Source organism: Mchenga conophoros, linkage group LG11 (assembly GCF_057382185.1).
Source record: "Mchenga conophoros isolate Kocher_MC1m ecotype Shallow Benthic linkage group LG11, M_conophoros_male_GT1.1, whole genome shotgun sequence".
Lineage (NCBI taxonomy): Eukaryota > Metazoa > Chordata > Actinopteri > Cichliformes > Cichlidae > Mchenga > Mchenga conophoros.
Genome location: NC_140536.1, coordinates 11,832,549 through 11,850,113, shown reverse-complemented (window position 1 = coordinate 11,850,113; position 17,565 = coordinate 11,832,549). Strand labels below are relative to the sequence as shown.

Here is a 17,565-nt window from a genome sequence, read left to right as displayed (position 1 = left end):
CCCTGGTCATGAAAGACATGCATGACCAGAGAAGATCCTGAATTTGACTTGCACCTTCTTTCACAAAAGCCGTTTTTTCAAAAGCTAAACTACAGTAGCTGGCATGATTTGCAGACTTGCAGTTGCTCTCCATGATCTGAAAAAGATATGCCTGTTTATCAGACTCCTATAAAGGCTGTTATGTTTTTCCTCCACGTTGTTTACACTCTCTCAGCCCTGAAGCATCCCTTCTGTGCTGCTGCACGCACTCTTTCGTTCATCCTCTTATGACTTGCAACTGCCAACATTTTGTTTTCATTCACATTTTGTTCAGGATCCCAACAGATTTCCTTTGACTTTTTTTGTAATATGACAAGACTTTTGGGTTTCAGAGAAACTAAACTTTATTAGAAGTAGAGGGTTCTACTTCACCAGCACAAACTGTGAGAGGTCCCCCAACTGTGGAGAGATCAAAGTGCACGAGGAAAGCTGCCAGATAGATTTTCAAACCTGAGAAACCCTAATCGTCTGCCATGTCCAGATCACTCAAGAGATATTAAAAAATTGCTATGACAAAAATGAAGCTTGAACTTTTCTGCTCTCTAACAGGGAGCGTGCCAGAAAAATTGCAACTCAGGGTTGTGTTTTTATTTTTTTTATTTTTTCTCCAGACAAAAAGCTAAAGCAGGCTCGTCAATTGTTGCAATTGACTGTCAATGCTGCTGGATTCAAGTGTTTTGGAACCCCTCAATTCGAATGCTAGCAGCTAATTTTGACAGATGGTTAACACCTCTTTCTTTAGCTACCCACTTATGTCTGATTTTAGGGTTGCAGCTATCGATTGTTACTTTGACTGAATGACTAATTTGATAATAAATACTTTTGTCTTCTTAATAAGCATTAGTAAATATTCGAAAGAGAAAAAAAATTACAGGTCTTTCAAAATGAGCTGCTCATTGGTTTCCATGTTAGAAATTCCAGTGTTTTACAGTGCATACAGCATCTGTCAAAAAAAAGAAAAACAGCTTAACCCCGTGACCCTGTTTATATATATTTTTAAAGAAAATATTATATTAAATGCAAAAATATATAAATACTCTCAAGTCAAATAAAAAAGATATATATGCAATATAAACAAAGGCATAAACATTTATCTTAATTTTGTTATTTTGGAAAGATTTCTGACATTAGTAGGAGGTAAAAAGAGTTCTGAAAGTGAAGATTTTTGTGGCGTTTGTATCTGTGAGTTTTTATGCTGTGCAAGTTCAAGTGTACAACTGAATGAGTGAGTTTGTGCCTTTAAAACCTAACAACGCTGAGGTCAGTGGGGTTTTACTGGCTTTGATCTGAAAAAGGTAGAAAAATAAAATAAAATGTAAAAATGAAAGCCTTGAAATAAATATGGTCCAGTACATACTGGTTTAGACTCACCCCTGTTCACCTCCATGTAAAATAGGACAAGCAGTACAATTTAAACATATTATCAAACTGAATTAGCAGTTTATCAGCATACTTTAATACAACTTCTGGAAGCTTGAATAACTACTTTATAGTTATGAAGTCCAGTCTGTCAGAGAGCTGGTCACCTAGAAGCCTAATCAAATTTTCAGTCTCATCTATATCTCTTCATTACCTTCCACTTAACTCAAGTGGAAAGAAAAATAATAATAATAATGTTCCCACAGCTTCTCTGAGACACACAGAGCATCTTTGATTTTGTTGCTTTGGCTAAAACCTTCCTGTCACTCTGTCTGCAGACACGGTCCAACCCGTGATTTGACTGAGAAACTGTATTTTTATTCAAACCAAATATTGTCTAGTTTTGTGCGTCTCTAATGCAATATCCTCCCAAACCTAATGAATCTGCCAGTGTTAGTTTCAGTCAGAGAGCAAAGCACCAAAAGAGCTGTGGTTGCCAGCCCAAACCCTCATCTGTCTCAGGTGTCCCAGATTTGTGTGAGAGGATACTTGTCAAAAGACTGTTCTTTAAAACGTGGAGTGAAATTATCCTTCATTCTGGCCAGCCAGAGATATGATTTCATAGACCCAACAGGAAATGAAAACTGCTCTGATAAGGCAGTATGAGAGGCGAGGTTAGTGAATGTAAGTGGGCTAAAACTGCAGCTTTCCGTTGTCACAGACAGCCAGAGTTTTACGCCGGATTCTCTCCCTGACGTAACCCCAAAGGGGATTTTTGTCTGTAATTGAACCAGTGACCCTTCATTTGCCAAGAACATTTGTTAACCACTACACCAATGGAGACACTAATATTGCAAAAAGGTTTTGTGGATAAGTGAAAAATGAGCTTTTTTTATGGCATCCAGGTCTGTTGTGTCTAAGAGGATAATGTTCATTTAAACACAGTTTCTTTGTATGTCTGCATTTTGCGCACAGTTGCTGGTGGCATAAACCAGCTGGGTATTAACCTTTTAACCACTCTCTCCTGTCAGTCACCAGTCTGCCACCAAGCACCACCCTGTCTCACACTGCTGCCTCCCAGAGCCTAGTGATGTCACCAGGAACTGTGGCCAGTGATGGCAGCGTCACACTAACCCTTGCAGATGCTCAGGGCATGCTGGATGGCGTCACCTTAAACCTCAATACACAGGTATAAAAAAAACCCAAATGTCCAGCACAATTTACAGACTGTAGTAGCTGCTATTTTGCATTATTACTAATTTAACATGACAATCAAAATGTGTCAGACATGAGTTATGCCATGAAGCGCTTTTTCAATGTATATTTTGTTTTTTAGGGTCAGACTTTCCCTGCAGTACTGAATGATTCTGGCCTAACAGGACAGCCAGGGACCACAGGCCAGCAGGTCATACTGGTTAGCCACCAGTCCCAGTCCGCAAATGGAGCAACAGACAATGGGTATACTGTAAGTATATTTGTTTTGCTTGCTTCACCAATCCAGGGGAAGAGCTCAAAGAGTGCCTGTCAGCTGATGTTTATACCATCACCATTATGCATTGTAAGCTCTTTGTCTTTGTGCGTGCTTCAGATTTCCACTGATAAGGGTGGGAAAGAGCTCCAGGTGGATACTGATAACCGAAATCAGTGTTTCTACTGTAATCAAGTGTGCCAGAATGCCAATACACTGCGACGTCACTGCAGACAGGCTCACGGCAAGGACCGCTGTCATGTCTGCAGCCTCTGTAGAAAGGCCTTCAAGCGAGCTACACACCTGAAAGTAAGAACTTATACAGACACAGCCTGTTGAAAAATTGTTTTAAATCTAAGCTGCTGAGAGCATTTATCTAAATCATCCAGCTATTGGAATACAGGAAAAAAACCCTGCTTTTTATATAAAGACATAGAAATGATAAATGACCCTCTTTAGGTTTTATTAAAGCAGTATGTCAACTTGCATGGCACGGTTTGTTTTTTTATTTTATTTTTATTAGTCAGTGCCTCTACCTTAGGTGTGAAAGTTATAGATTTGAAGACTGTAAGAAAAGTAGCTTCACATTTTAATGCATCAAAAAACTCAATACAGCACAGCCTGTGTACGGGTAAATCTTCAAGTTGCAGTCCCTGTCACTTTTAACTACACAACAAAGCAATCAGACTGTGAAGGAGCGTGCATGCTTCTCTTTGCCACTGACCCTCTTCACAGTCAAGCACACAAATGCCAGGGAGAAGGAAGACACAGCTCTGTACTCAAGCCCTCTTCCTGCTATTTTTCGTCTTTCTTCTCAAAGGCCACAAAGTGAAAGCCCTTTTTTTTCTGTAAATGTGCCCCAGTGCGTTGAACAGTAACTGTCTCCCATGAATGTAGTGCGGTGGAGATTAATTGCTGTCACACAGAGAGCGGCTGACCTTTTTCCACATCCCTGAGACTCTTTATTAGTCTACAACCAGAAGTTGGATGTTGACGGGTTTTTTAAAATGAATTAGTCCTGCAGTTATTTTTCATTTTTCCTGTTGGACCCCAGATAATGATTTGGCTTTTTTAATTACAGCCAGACATCCAAAAACTTTAGCTTCATAATATACTGAAAAAATTAACTGCACACTTACAGAATACCCAATCCGTTTTTGCTTCAAAGCAAATTCCTCCGGAAATATCAGGAATACAGATACATTAATAATGTGGTACAATTGTACAGTAGTCCACTGTCATAAATCACTGGAGCTTTTTAAGCTGCAATAGAATATTTACCTCAATTAATATATAATAACTCACTGCCTTTTTTGCCAAAAGTTAAGGAGGTGTCTTTTGTGTGTATATCAGAGATAAATCTACAGCCAGGATAGCTTACAGTGTAGAAATGGGAGACTGACTAGCCTAGCTCACGCCAGATGCAACAAAATCACCCTATCAGTTATTCAGTGTACACCATAGTGTGTTTTTTGTCAGCTCTTTTACTTTTGTTGCTATGATACTAGATAGTCACAGAATAAAAGTGTCACTGCTTAACTGTTAGAGCCACAGTGAACAAAATGTTCCTCCAAACATTATTTTTCATATCAGCAATGTAGTGTACTTGCAACCCAGTATCGTGATAGCCTCGAATTTCATTTGCTACATGTATGAATATTCAGAGGGCTGCACTATTGACTTCTACTTCATTAGAGTTTAGCATTTGTACAGCTAGGATGTAATAGCTGGTCAGTGTTGGTTACTTGGAAAACTGAGTACAAAGTGTTAGCATAAGTAGTGTTAGATTTCCTTGATAATACAAAAAAGCACTACCACGGTACTAAAACTAGCTTAAAATGTTGTCTGATAATAGTAATATATAAATAGAACGTGGAGCACAGAAATGTGAGAGGTAATATATCTTCAGTAATTCAGAAACGATGACTACCTTACATAGATTTATGTCATTGAGATCAGTACTCCTGATCAACACTGATCTTAATAAACATTTACTGAGATGAGCATATTTTTATTAATCCTTTATTTATCCAGGTAAAAATCTCATTGAGATTAAAAATCTCATTTCCAAGAGAGACCTGGCAGTATATTAATACTGGGTGTAATTAATCTCCTTGTGTTGTCAAAGCAGCCCTAATTCTCTGTGACAAGGTCAAAGGATGCTGCTAATTTCTTTGAGGAATACAAATACAAATGATGAAATACAAATATTTGTGCAGGTTTTTCGCACTGATGCTGTGAGCGCCTGTCTGCTGAGGACAGAGTTAGACTGTAACTGTAAACTCATTTTATCTGCAGGAACATAAACGAGTGCACCAGCCGGGCCCGTCACCCAGCTCCCAGAAGCCCAGAGTCTTCAGTTGTTCCTCCTGCGTAAAAGCCTTCGCCAAGCGCAGTCAGCTGGAGAGACACAATCGAACGCACACAGGTGACAAAACACTGTCGTTCATTATAGTTTAAAATCCCAAACCCTAATCTGACAGTAGATGTAAAAGGCTGAGATGGTTTGGAAATGTTCAGAGGAGGGGTGGTAGATAAGAGGAAAGAGTCTGCTATTGTTTTAGAAATTGTCATGGTCCTGGGCCATGTGGGCCCAGTATTCTTAGTTTTCATGTATTTTTGTATTTTGTTCTTTATTTAGGCCATGCTTCCTGGGTTGATCTGTTACGTTGTTCCTTATGTGTTTTCCCTTCGTGACTCTTACCCCCTGTGTGCCCCTCTGTGTATTTATGAGCCCTCGTCTCTCTTTGTGCTTTATTCTATGTTTTCCCCAGCCCGTTATGTCTGCGTTCTCCCCGTGCTCTCTCTCCTCCTGTTTGAACCTCTGTGTACTTCCTGCTTTACTTTGCCCATCTCCCATCAGTGTTACGTTCACTCCTGCCGTGTCTTGTTATGATTATCAGTGTCACCTGTGTTCCCCGTGTGCATCCACTTCCCCTGATCTTCCCTCATGTGTATTTAGTCTCTGTGTTTCGTACAGTCTGTGTCGCGTCGTCTGTGTTCTCACCCCCATGTTTTCACGATCAGTCTTTTGTGATCATCTTCGTCTCAGAGTTCTCTTAGTTTGTCACAGTATTAGTTTTCCCAGTTTAGTTATAGTTTAGCCACGCTACCCCTGCTGTGTTTGTATTCCTGGTCTTCAGTCATATTAAAGGCTCGCTTTCTGTTAAACTCACTCCCGTCTACTCACTTGTGTATGCTCCTGGGTCCATTACACACACCACCGCACGACCTGCCTCTGCAGACCGTGACAGAAATACAAACGACCGTGTATTTTCTTTAATATTAACATCATTTCAAAGCTTGAAGACTTATTTATTTTTCGACATAATCGCCATTTTGGTCGATTTTTAAACGCTGTGGCAGTTTTATAATACCCATGTCATACCCGCTTGCTGCCACTGTAGCAGAATCGCCTTCCGGACAAATGTTCTTTCAACCTTGGCAACATGTTGTAGTCACTGGGTTGTAGTACAGGCCGTTTTTTTAAAAAAAAAAAAAGTAATATGTAATAAATAGTGTTGTGTATATACAGTTGAGTTATTGCCCATAGGATTGGTATTGCACAGTGGTGGTCCATAGAGGAAGTGGGAAGAAAAAAATTGGGGGGGGGGGGTCAGTTATGGCTTTGGGAAAGAAACTGTTTTTGAGTCTGTGGGTTTTTGTGCTGATGCACCTGTAGCGCAGGCTGAACATGTTGAAACCAGGGTGGGAGCTGTCCTTGATAATGTTTGCTGCTCTGCTGAGGCTGCGGGAGGAATAAATGTCCATCAGGGAGGGGAGAGGGCAGCCGATCATCTTCTGTGCTGTCTTGACCACACTCTGAAGCCTCACTCTATCCGCCTTGGTGCAGCTGCCGTACCATACCGTGATGCAGTAGGTTAGCAGGCTCTCAATGGACGAGCGGTAAAAGGTCAGCAGCAGGTTGGAGTTCAGCTTGTACTTCCTGTGGACTCTCAGGAAGTGCAGCCGCTGTTGGGCCCTCTTGACGACCGCTGAGATATTGTCTGTCCAGGAGATGTCAGCAGAGATGAGGACACCAAGGAACCGGAAGGTGTGGACCCTCTCCACACACTCCCCATTGATGTAAAGGGGGGCCAAGTCAGTGCTGTGTCTCCTGAAGTCAACAATGAGCTCTTTGGTTTTCTTAGTGTTCAGTGCCAGGTTGTTTTCTGAACACCATGCTGCCAGCTTCAGGACTTCCTCTCTGTACTCTGCCTCGTCTCCCTTTGAGATGAGTCCGACTACCGTGGTGTCATCTGCAAACTTGATGATGAGAGTGTTGTTGTGGGTCGAACTGCAGTCGTGGGTGTAGAGAGAATACAGGAGGGGGCTCAGCACACAGCCCTGTGGGGAGCTGGTGCTCAGTGTGCGAGTGAAGGAGAGATGAGGGCCGAGTCTTACAGTCTGGGGCCGGTTTGTGAGAAAGTCCTTTATCCAGGCACATGTGAAAGGAGGGAGGCCAAGAGTGACCAGTTTGGTGATGAGGCTGTCCGGGATGATTGTATTAAAGGCTGAGCTGTAGTCCACGAAGAACATTCGGACGTAGTTCTGCCACTGCTCTAGGTGACTCAGCACAGCGTGGAGGGCTGTGGCGATGCTGACAGGTACTGTGAAACACTGGAAAAACTCAGACGGGCATTTCAGAACTGGAGAACAGGAATACTGAGCAAGGGCGTAAGCATTCTCCACGACACCGCGCGTCCACAAGTCGCCCGTCATAAATACACGGTTGTTTGTATTTCTAAAACAATAGGAGACCTTACTTTTGGGATTACCCTCGTACATTAACTCCTTTGTTGAGACTAATAATATGATTATTGAAAAAAAGTGGGATTTCAAGCAGTGTGTGTCATATTAAGCAGCTACAATCTTCCCCTTTCAGGCTCACTAATTCAAAAACTTATGCAAAGTTTATAAGCACATAAAAAACATATTTCTGTCCTATCTTTCATTGGATCTCTCTCTGCTGGGTTAGCTCATAATTTTGTGCTGCGGGGTTTGTTATGCTTTATCTTTTAGCAGAAAACCCCCCAGAAATGTTCCACTTCCCCTTTGCTCCCAGCTTACGACTGACGTTTGTCACTGCTTGTTATCTCATGCCTAGCTTAACAGACGTGACAGGCCCTGAAATGAAAAATGTTTGAGGAGAAGCGACTCTGGTTGTGTAGCCCTGAATTCCTTAGGAATAGGAGCTGTTTCTTTGGTTAGTTTTGTACAGCAAGTTAGTGCAAAGAGTTGTAGCTTAAGCATAAACAATGTAGGCATAGTTGCTTTGCCTGTGTGTCAGAAGATGTGAAATAAATTGTGTCTTGAGGGGAAAAAGAATATGATTTCTTTACATGGCCATTATCACAATAGCATCCAGCTGCTTCGGCTCAGCTGGATGCTGATTTGTTTGTTTCAGCAGGACACGGCATTAATACGTGAAGAGTTTTCTTACATCTGGCGTACTGAAGGGTCTGCATTTTAGATCCCAGTAACTGAACTGCAGGAGACTGCAGCATTAAAAACACTTGCTTTAGGTTCACCATCTCTCCTTAATGAAACCAGAAAATCACCACCTCTAAATGCACACTCCTACAGTAACAGTGACCTTTCAGCACCCTCATCAAGGACGCAGCGGGTTATGGCAGTTTAATTTCGACACCTAGAAATTACTCACAAGAGGAAACATGTCAGGATTTGTGTGGCTTTTGTTTCCTACTCAGATTGTAGTACACTTTTGTTAATAACATAGCTTGTGAAAGCAGTTTGTGCACAATGCAGTTCACTTCACAGCTGCTTATTTACAGGAATAAAATCCTTATATCATTATCCATCAATGGGAGCGTTTTGTTCAGCTGTTTGTGAATCAGAGGAGAATCTTTACTAAGAATGTACACAGTATGTGTGAGTTTTTGAACATATTGGGGTAGCATCTGTTGATACTGATTAAACTGTGGGCCTGTGTGTTACTGCAGGTGAGCGGCCTTTCAAGTGCACTCAGTGTGACAAGGCCTTCAACCAGAAGAGCGCTCTGCAGGTCCACATGGTCAAACACACTGGAAAGAAGCCATTCAAGTGTGAGGTGTGCAACATCAGATTCACCCAGAAAAGCAACATGAAGCATCACATGAAGAGATCGCACGGCTACGGTAAGCGCCGGGTGTCACGGCACTAATTAGAAAAAAACCCGCATCTCTCTCCTGTTAGATTCTCTTTCAGTCAGAAAAAAAATGTTTCCAAGGTCATTGAGGAATTTAGCGCGTCACAAAAAAGTCTTTGTGTCTCTTAGTGTCAAGGTTACATTTCCTACACGGTGGGAATGGTGAACATTAAAAGGTGTCTCTGAGCGCTTAAATGATTGAAAAGCACTACAGGCTGTCCCCATTAGAAAAAACACACACCATCTCTCATCCTCGCATGTAGTATCTGTGGGGCTTCACTTCATGATCCTTCTCATTAAGAATGAGTTGTTAGAATGCCAACACTCAGTCTCATCAAACACACACACACATGTGCAGTCGCCTTCATCTTGCAGGCTTGGTGAAGCTTCACAGCAGGGGAGCTTTGCTGAGTGGTCCATCAGCTGTTCCCAGAAGCCTCCACTTTGATATCTATCATTGACATGAATGTTAATTTATTGTCTTTCAAAGTTTACCCCAAGACTAGGGATGAGTATTGATAAGATTTTAACGATTCCGATTCCATTTTCGATTCTGTTTAACGATTCGATTCTTTATCGATTCTCTTATCGATTCTTATTTTTAAAAAAGGAGAACATGTTGATTAGCATGTCGATTCTAATGGTCGATTAGCTTAGAACTTTGTTTTATCTTCTCTTTGAACAAGATAGAAATTTAGGAGTAACATGGCCTTACAAACCCAACAGTGAGATCTTAAGAGATCCAGCCTACGGCTCTTCAATGGGGTGTCACAGGGTCCCCAGGAAAAAAAATGGATATGTAAAATAATAAAATAAATATTCTCCTGTAGCAATAACAAAGTGTAACATAAATTATTCTGTAGCAATTACACAAGAATATCCAGTAATGTCCCTGCCTACAATTAAACACATTCACTTACCAAAGTGAAATCGGGGGCATCTGCTGTGGCAAATGGGTGCAAGCCTTTGACCACAAACTTAGTCACTGCTCGGTGACATTCGTCTATCCTGGCCTGAAAGGAGACGCTACCGGTAGACTGCAGTGAGAACTGCCAGCATCTGAGCCAGACTCTGTCTGTCTCTCTCATCACGGTCACCTAAATGCACAGTAATGGCAGGTTTTGTAATAAGGCAGATCGCGCTAACATAATATGCACTGTTAGCTGATTATTTACCTGCCGCATTAACGGGAGAGGACGTGCAAACGTTACCGCTGCTGCTGGGTTGAGATTCACGAGTCCGGAGCGGAATTAAAAACACGACATTCATTTAAGGTCATCACGTGTTTTGTGAGCAAATGCTTTTGCATATTCGTAGTGTTTCCTCCCTTAAATGAAATATCTACTTTGCAAGTATTGCAAGTTGCCCTGTTGTCATCCGTTCTCGTAAAGTATAACCAAGCTTTTGAGCATTTGAGCCACTGGCGCCGTGTTTCCTGCTGGGTAAATGACGCTCCGCAACGTGGTGACGTCATTCGGGGCGACTGGAATCGATAAGGGAATCGTTTGCAAAAATGGCAAACGATTCCAAGGAATTGAAACAGTGGGAACCGGTTCTCAACAAGAACCGGGTTTCGATACCCATCCCTACCCAAGACCCTCTTTTGTTTAACCTTGGACACATACACAGTGTTCGCTGTTCTGGGAACCTGAGCGGTACATACTGAGGAGGGCCTGAGGAGGAGAACAGAGCTGTCAGATCTGTTTAACAGAACAGCTTATTTAACTTGAAATCCAGCTCCGCAAAAGGTTCCTGCTCTGTACCCTCTGGCTGAATAAAGAAAACCAAGTGTCTTTTTCAAAGTTGTTTTTTTACTTTTATAGTTATCCAAATCTTAAAGACATGCCGAAATTAAAAGAATATGTTTTGAGGTTGACTAATGTCTCATATTTTCAGAAAACAACAAAGTCACGCAGCATGAAATGCGTGACTGATTCTTGCTACAGTGCAGATAAGACACAAAGCAGCCGTGTCCACGCACTTGAAAACTGTGTTTTCAACTTACAGACACAGCGTGTGCAAATCACAACGACAGGGCAGAATATTAATGTGTGATTCAAAACGCAGCCACCTGCTCTTCTTTGTGTTAGCGGCCTGGCTTCTCAATGAGGGTTTTTTATAAGCTTTTCATCAACATCTTGTACAAGAACGGTTAGACGCTTGTGTGGGACCATGTGATCAAGGTACAAACATTTGAGTAAAGTGACAGTTTTCAAGCAGTATACTGTCTTCAGCACATCTTCTTGGTTTTTCAAGCTGAGATTCATCTCCAATGTCCTAACCACTATTTTCCAGGTGGCCAGTAAATCTTGGAGCTTTTATTTGTCTACCTATCTCATATCATGAGCCAGCTGTATCAGTACACTGGAATTTAGAGGTCTTTAGTGAACTTAAGTTTGTCAAATACGGGGTTTAGTAGTAGTAATAATAATAATAATAATAATAATAATAATAATAATAATAATAATAATAATAATAATAATAATATAATGGATTGCATTTATATAGCGCTTTTCAAGGCACCTAAAGTGCTTTACAATTCCACTATTCATTTACTCTCACATTCACACACTGGTGGAGGCAGCTACAGTTGCAGCCACAGCTGCCCTGGGGCAGAAGCCTCGCTTCTGCCACCGCTTCTGCCATATCGCGCCATCGGCCCCTCTGGCTATCACCAGTAGGAGGTAGGTGAAGTGTCTTGCCCAAGGACACAACGACCAGGACAGAGGAACAACCTCCTTCTAAACGTCAGTAAGACAAAGGAGCTGATAGTGGACTTCAGCACTAAGCAGGAGAGGAACTACCAGACCCCCGTCATCAACGAGTGCCCAGTGGAGAGAGTGGACAGCTTCAAATACCTCGGAGTTCACATCACGCAGGACCTGTCATGGTCCTGTCACATCAACACCGTGATGAAAAAGGCCCGACAGCGTCTCTACCACCTCAGACGCTTGAGAGACTTCCAACTGCCCTCCAAGGTGCTCAGGAACTTTTACTCGTGCACCATAGAGAGCATCCTGACGGGAAACATCTTAACCTGGTTCGGGAACAGCACCATGCAGGACAGACGAGCTCTACAGAGGGTTGTGCTCAGCTGAGCGCACCATCCGCTCCGAGCTCCCTGACCTGCACTCAATCTACAGCAGGCGGTGCTGGACCAAGGCCAGGAAGATCGTGAAGGACCTCAGCCACCCCAACAACAGACTGTTCTCTCTGTTGAGGTCAGGAAAGCGATTCCGCTCCCTGAAGACCAACAAAGAGAGACTGAGGAGGAGCTTCTTCCCGCAGGCGATACGGTCTCTCAATCACACCACCACACAGTACTGACCCACACATATAGTTCTTACACACACACACACACTGGACTTTCTGGACTTTGTTTTCACTTCATCACTTAAATGACTTTAAGCATATTTGCACTGCACAAGACATAATGTGGATTGTACAACACTGGGCACTATATTCTTCATTTCCAGTTAATACTTGTACAGCTGCTGTTATTGTGTATGTGTGTGTGTGTGTGTGTGTGTGTATATATATTTCTTCATACATTTTTATATATTTCTATACTGTGTATTGTGTATTTTGTTGTACAGTTATTTTATTTTCAACTTTAATTTATATATTTTATCTTATTCTTTCCCAGTTAAATTTACCCTTCATTCTAATTTGTGTTGTACAGTTATTTCATTTTTAACCTTAATTTTTTTATATTTTATTCCTTCCTAGTTAAATTTACCCTTTTTAATTTTTCATATTTATTTCCTATCTTATTCATAGCCTTTTCCTTTTTTTTTTCTGTAGGTCACGAGCAGTTGTCTAAGCATTTCACTGCATATCGTACTGTGTATGACTGTGTACGTGACAAATAAATTTGAATTTGAGAGAGCCCGGGGAACAAACCGGCGACCTTCCGGTTACAGATGCGCTTCCCAACCCCCTGAGCCACTGTCGTCCCCACTGGTTTATAATCAATTATAACCTGATTGTTTAATATAAGCAAATGTTAACATGCATGAATGGATCAATTAACTCACTAACACATGTAATTCTTTAACCTTAGCCTGAATAAAGGGATGATGAATACAAAGGAACAACACTGAGTGAATGAATTAAACCATTAAACAGATTTAAAAATGACAAAACGTTCATCTCATTAGAAAATATTTGTTTTCTTCAGTCTTAAACACACTGTATCCAGATCGTATAACCACAGAAAAATGTCTAAAAATATGGATTCATTTTCTTTGATTTTCATTTTAGACCTGACCCACAGGAATCTTGTTAATAGACTCAGTTTAATGACCACTTTACATCAAATGGTCCTTAAGTTCCTTAATCTATTTAAAGAGAGAAAGGTTGTCATGGTGCTGTTTGGAGTGCTTATATTCACCACATGACACGCACAAGAGAAAGGCAAGACGAGAGCAGTCTGTGTTAATAAGGAAGATTTATTAACACAGACACTTGGCATTAGGAAGTTTAAGGCCACCGATTATGGACTGAGGAAGGTTTGCACGATGAAAAGACAAAAATCAGTAATTTAATAAAATTCTAGTAGCGACACTGTCTCCTCTTTGTGTGTCGGCACAACACTGGTTCTTCCCAAGAGTTAGGTGCCTTTTTTAAGCTTGAATAATTCATAGATCAGTATTAAGTTCCAACTCGCACTGGAACAGTCGCAGCTGAGTGTGAAGCGCTGGGAATGAGAATTAGCATCTCCAAATCTGAGGCCATGGTCCCCTCTGTTCGATCTATGTTCCTACCCTCACCTATGGTCATGAGCTTTGGGTAGTGACTGAAAGAACGAGATTGCAGATACATGCGGCAGAAATAGGCTACCTCAGAGGGGTGGCTGTATTCTCCCTTAGAGATAGGATGAGGTGGTGGCCATCCGGGAGGGGTTCAGACTAGAGCTCCTGCTCCTTCACATCGAAAGGAGCCAGTTGAGGTGGTTGGGGCATCTGACAAGGATGCCTCCTGGGCGTCTCCTGGGTGAGGTGTTCCAGGCATGTCCAACTGGGAGGAGGCCCCAGCGCAGACCCAGGACACGCTGGAGAGATTATATCTCTCGGCTGGCCTGGGAACCCATTTAGTGTTCCCAAGCTAAAGCAGGTGGCCGGGTAAAGGGAGGTCTGGGCTTCTCTACTTAGGCTGCTGCCCCTGTGACCTGGTCCCGGATAAGCAGCAGAAGAAGATGGATGGATGGATGGAAGTGTTAAGTGCCTAACTTGGAAAGACCTTCAGAAAGCCTGGCAAACTATTGCTCAAGACTATTTTATAACATAAAAAAAAGTCTGGCTGGAAACATAATGTCTACATTCATGACCCTGCAAGATCCCCACACGTTGCAAAGTTATCAAGTCTTTGTCCATCGACATGTTGCAAGATGTAAGAAGGTGACAGACTTGTCTTTTCAAAGTCATCTCAAAATGTATGATGGGCACAAGGACTTTGAGTATTTTTCTCATGACCCCTTTAGAAAACTTTTACTTTATTCTTTGTAAAACCACAAGAGATGAAGGACACCCCCCTCCCAAAAAAATCTTTTAATCTTTTTTATTCTTTTCATTTTTCATTTCAACACTTTTCAGTCAGACTTGAGCATTGTTTCAGTGAGGAATAAGGGCAGAAACACTCCTGACAGCCTCGATATGATCTGACAGCCTTTTCTTTTTGCTCTTAATACATTTTGTCATTGTGAAATTGAAAAATTCAAAAAGAGCTTTTAAAGCAGAAAGCTATATTATATATTTTAATATGAATACTTCCTAGTATTCCATCTGTGACTTCACGCAACTGCAGGCTCATCAGCAAGGTTAAAATGTTCAGGAAAAAAATGGAAAAATTTGTCTCTTTGCTATTCGAGTCATGTGTCTGCTTCAAAGAATAAGATTCAGCCCTTTCTGTTCTGAAAAACAGTTTTCAGCCTAATGAATATTTGTTTGAAGTGTTTCAGATAATGAAATGATTCTAAAATATTAGTAAAGGACTGTGAGGTCTGTAGCGGTAGAAAAAACGTACGCCAAGTTGACTTATTGTTGTTTTATACTGTGACACGAGTCTCAGGTGCTGTTTTTTCAGACTGAAGGCTAACAGTGAGGATGAGGGTACATTAAAACAAATGATGGAACAGCGCAGAGAGGGAAAGGCTGCTTTTGATTCTTATTTGCATGACAGCCACTGGTAAATTGAGTCAGGCATCAGAGCTGATGGTGCTGCTCTACCAACGTGTGTGTTAATGTGTTTTTGCCAATGCTAAAGAGAATTTCACTGGAAGAATCGTGCAAATCCACTCATTTTTTCCCTCTTTCTGCTTCCAGGTCAAATACAAGATGTGCCCCTGGGCCAAGAGGAAGCGGCGCCTCGGGTCGAGGTGACCCCTGAACTTGACCTGGAAGTGGTTCCTGAAGCAACAGGAGACTGGCCGAACGTCTTCTCCTGACCGCAGCCCGCATGACTGCCAAGTATCAGAAAGCACTGCAGAGTCTCATGAGCACTTACTGGCTAAACAGCAAAGCTTTGCCAAACACAATAATCCTCTGAAAGGGGCTGTGTGGCTGAAAACGGATTTGAGGCCCTACCATCAGCTGAAGTGAATAGCGTTCATCATTTCTTTTCGTTACTGTTCTGCTCGGATCTCGGCATTCATGTGGATGTTTCTTTGACACCTGGCACCCAGCTAAGCTTTGTTGCCGACCAAATGCACCTCTACTCTCCGGCCTACTTCTGCAGGGCAGTGGAGCCCCGCCACCTCTCAGAAATTACTCAAGAAACTTATCAAAAAGCCCTTCAAATTCCCCAAATCCCACTTGGATTGTGCAGCTACAATCTGAACTGGGAGAACTCCATGGCCCACCCGACTGTGGACAAACACCCCCATAGCTCCTGTCTCCATCTGAAAATGGGTCCGAGCTGTTTCAGAAGGACAACACAAGGAGGACCTGCACAATATCAGTCAGGTGGTCTTAATGCTGTACATTCAAGTCCTCTGTCCTTGTAGCGGTCCCTGGCTGTTTATTCAATTCAGCATCAAAGCAAGGGGAGTCTGGCTCCCTCTGATTGGCCTAATGACTTTAATCCGTTCTGCTGCGGTCTGATTGTCATCAGTATGATAACCGCTGGAGAGGTTTGGTTCAGGGAACACAGGCATCCCAGATAAGTCTCCATTCTGGAGACAGAGGTCTCCCTCTAATGCCGGCCCTGCTGGAAATAGAGGAAACTGGAGCGTGCTGCAGAAACTTCCTAGCGACCAGTGTCGTCTCTTCTTCGGTGGTGTGCTCACAGGGAGCTGCAGGCAGCTTACCGCTGTCATGGCCTAAAAGCAACCGTCTTACAGTACATAAGACAGAAAGCACTTCTTTTCTACTGGTTTACTTTTGTCATATTTATACTGTACATATTTCATCTCCAAGTGAAATGTTTATTTTCGATTGATGTTTTAGTTTGAAAACAGCGGCTCACTGTGAAAGCTGCGCCATTTTCCAGATTCATGATTGAGGACTGCAACACTTTTTCTTTACTGTCTCACTTTGTAAATAGTGTAGTTAGATGGGGTATATTTTTTGATGAACCACCACAACACAGATTATTGGATATATATAATTTGAGCATTAGGTTGCATTTGTTATGAAGCAAAGCCAATGTACAGCTGTTTCTTCTTCTTTTCTATTGTCCATAATAAGTTAAGATTAAAGTAATTTTTCTACTAATTAAAGCTGGTTGTTTGTTCATTACTATGAATTACAGATAGAATAAACTGTTTTGACGTTTTGGATAATGGGGGCTTATCGGCTTTGTTGCCAAGAGTCAAATGAGGACAGTTGCTTTTGCACAGGAGGAGCATTCAGGCAATATAAAAAGGTGGTCCCCTGCTGATTTTGTGCTGCTTATCTGAGTCAGTGTGCAAGCAAAAAAAAAAAAAGGAGGGGGGGTTCAAGCTATTTTTATAAACTGCCTCTCCAGGTGCGAAATGTGACAGGGAATGTGCTCATAAGTCACTCAAGATCTGCACACTAGATTTTGGCGAGTGAATTCAAACGGAGCATTTTTAACAAGAAAATTCCAGAAGGCACCTGGAGTCACAACCGTGGTCGGCTTGAGCAACGAGCCCGGCCTTGCTCTGATTTGTTGGGTAGAGGCAGTGCTTCTACATAAAAATACAAAGTAGCTGTTTGCTGGATTTGACCCAACACCAGCGTTGGTATAAAACTAGTCAACAACTGTTTTTTCTTGAGTTTTTTGGACCAAACATGATGTAATCTATTCACTGGTGAGTTTGTGATCTGGATGTAGGAACTCCTGGCACAATTTTCACACAATTAAAATGTCTTCTTTTTTTTTTGTCTCTGTAAACCCACAGTGGGGATTTTAAATCAAACAATCAATATGCGATTGAAGTCCAGACTTTCAGCATCTCAAGGGAGGAAACTTCAGGTTATAGATGTCAGGATTTTCATGCATGTCTTAAAAACAGACCTTGGAATTAAAATCATGTCAATTTATCCAGCTACTTCAGAGCATCTGAAATGGGGTCAACATATTAAAAATG

The 17,565-nt window shown here is 41.9% G+C and overlaps 1 protein-coding gene across 1 annotated transcript in view; it reads left to right on the top strand.

Moving 5' to 3' along the window:
• LOC146563672 (zinc finger protein 236) overlaps window positions 1-16,725 on the top strand; it is a 54,735-nt gene extending 38,010 nt beyond the window's left edge. The window contains exons 27-32 of the mRNA XM_085290912.1: window positions 2,430-2,587; window positions 2,735-2,863; window positions 2,987-3,175; window positions 5,165-5,294; window positions 8,830-9,003; window positions 15,338-16,725. Of these exons, the coding sequence (XP_085147038.1) occupies window positions 2,430-2,587; window positions 2,735-2,863; window positions 2,987-3,175; window positions 5,165-5,294; window positions 8,830-9,003; window positions 15,338-15,459 (902 nt within the window). The 3' untranslated portion in view covers window positions 15,460-16,725. The remainder of the gene's footprint in view (window positions 1-2,429; window positions 2,588-2,734; window positions 2,864-2,986; window positions 3,176-5,164; window positions 5,295-8,829; window positions 9,004-15,337) is intronic.
• Window positions 16,726-17,565: the final 840 nt, after the last annotated feature.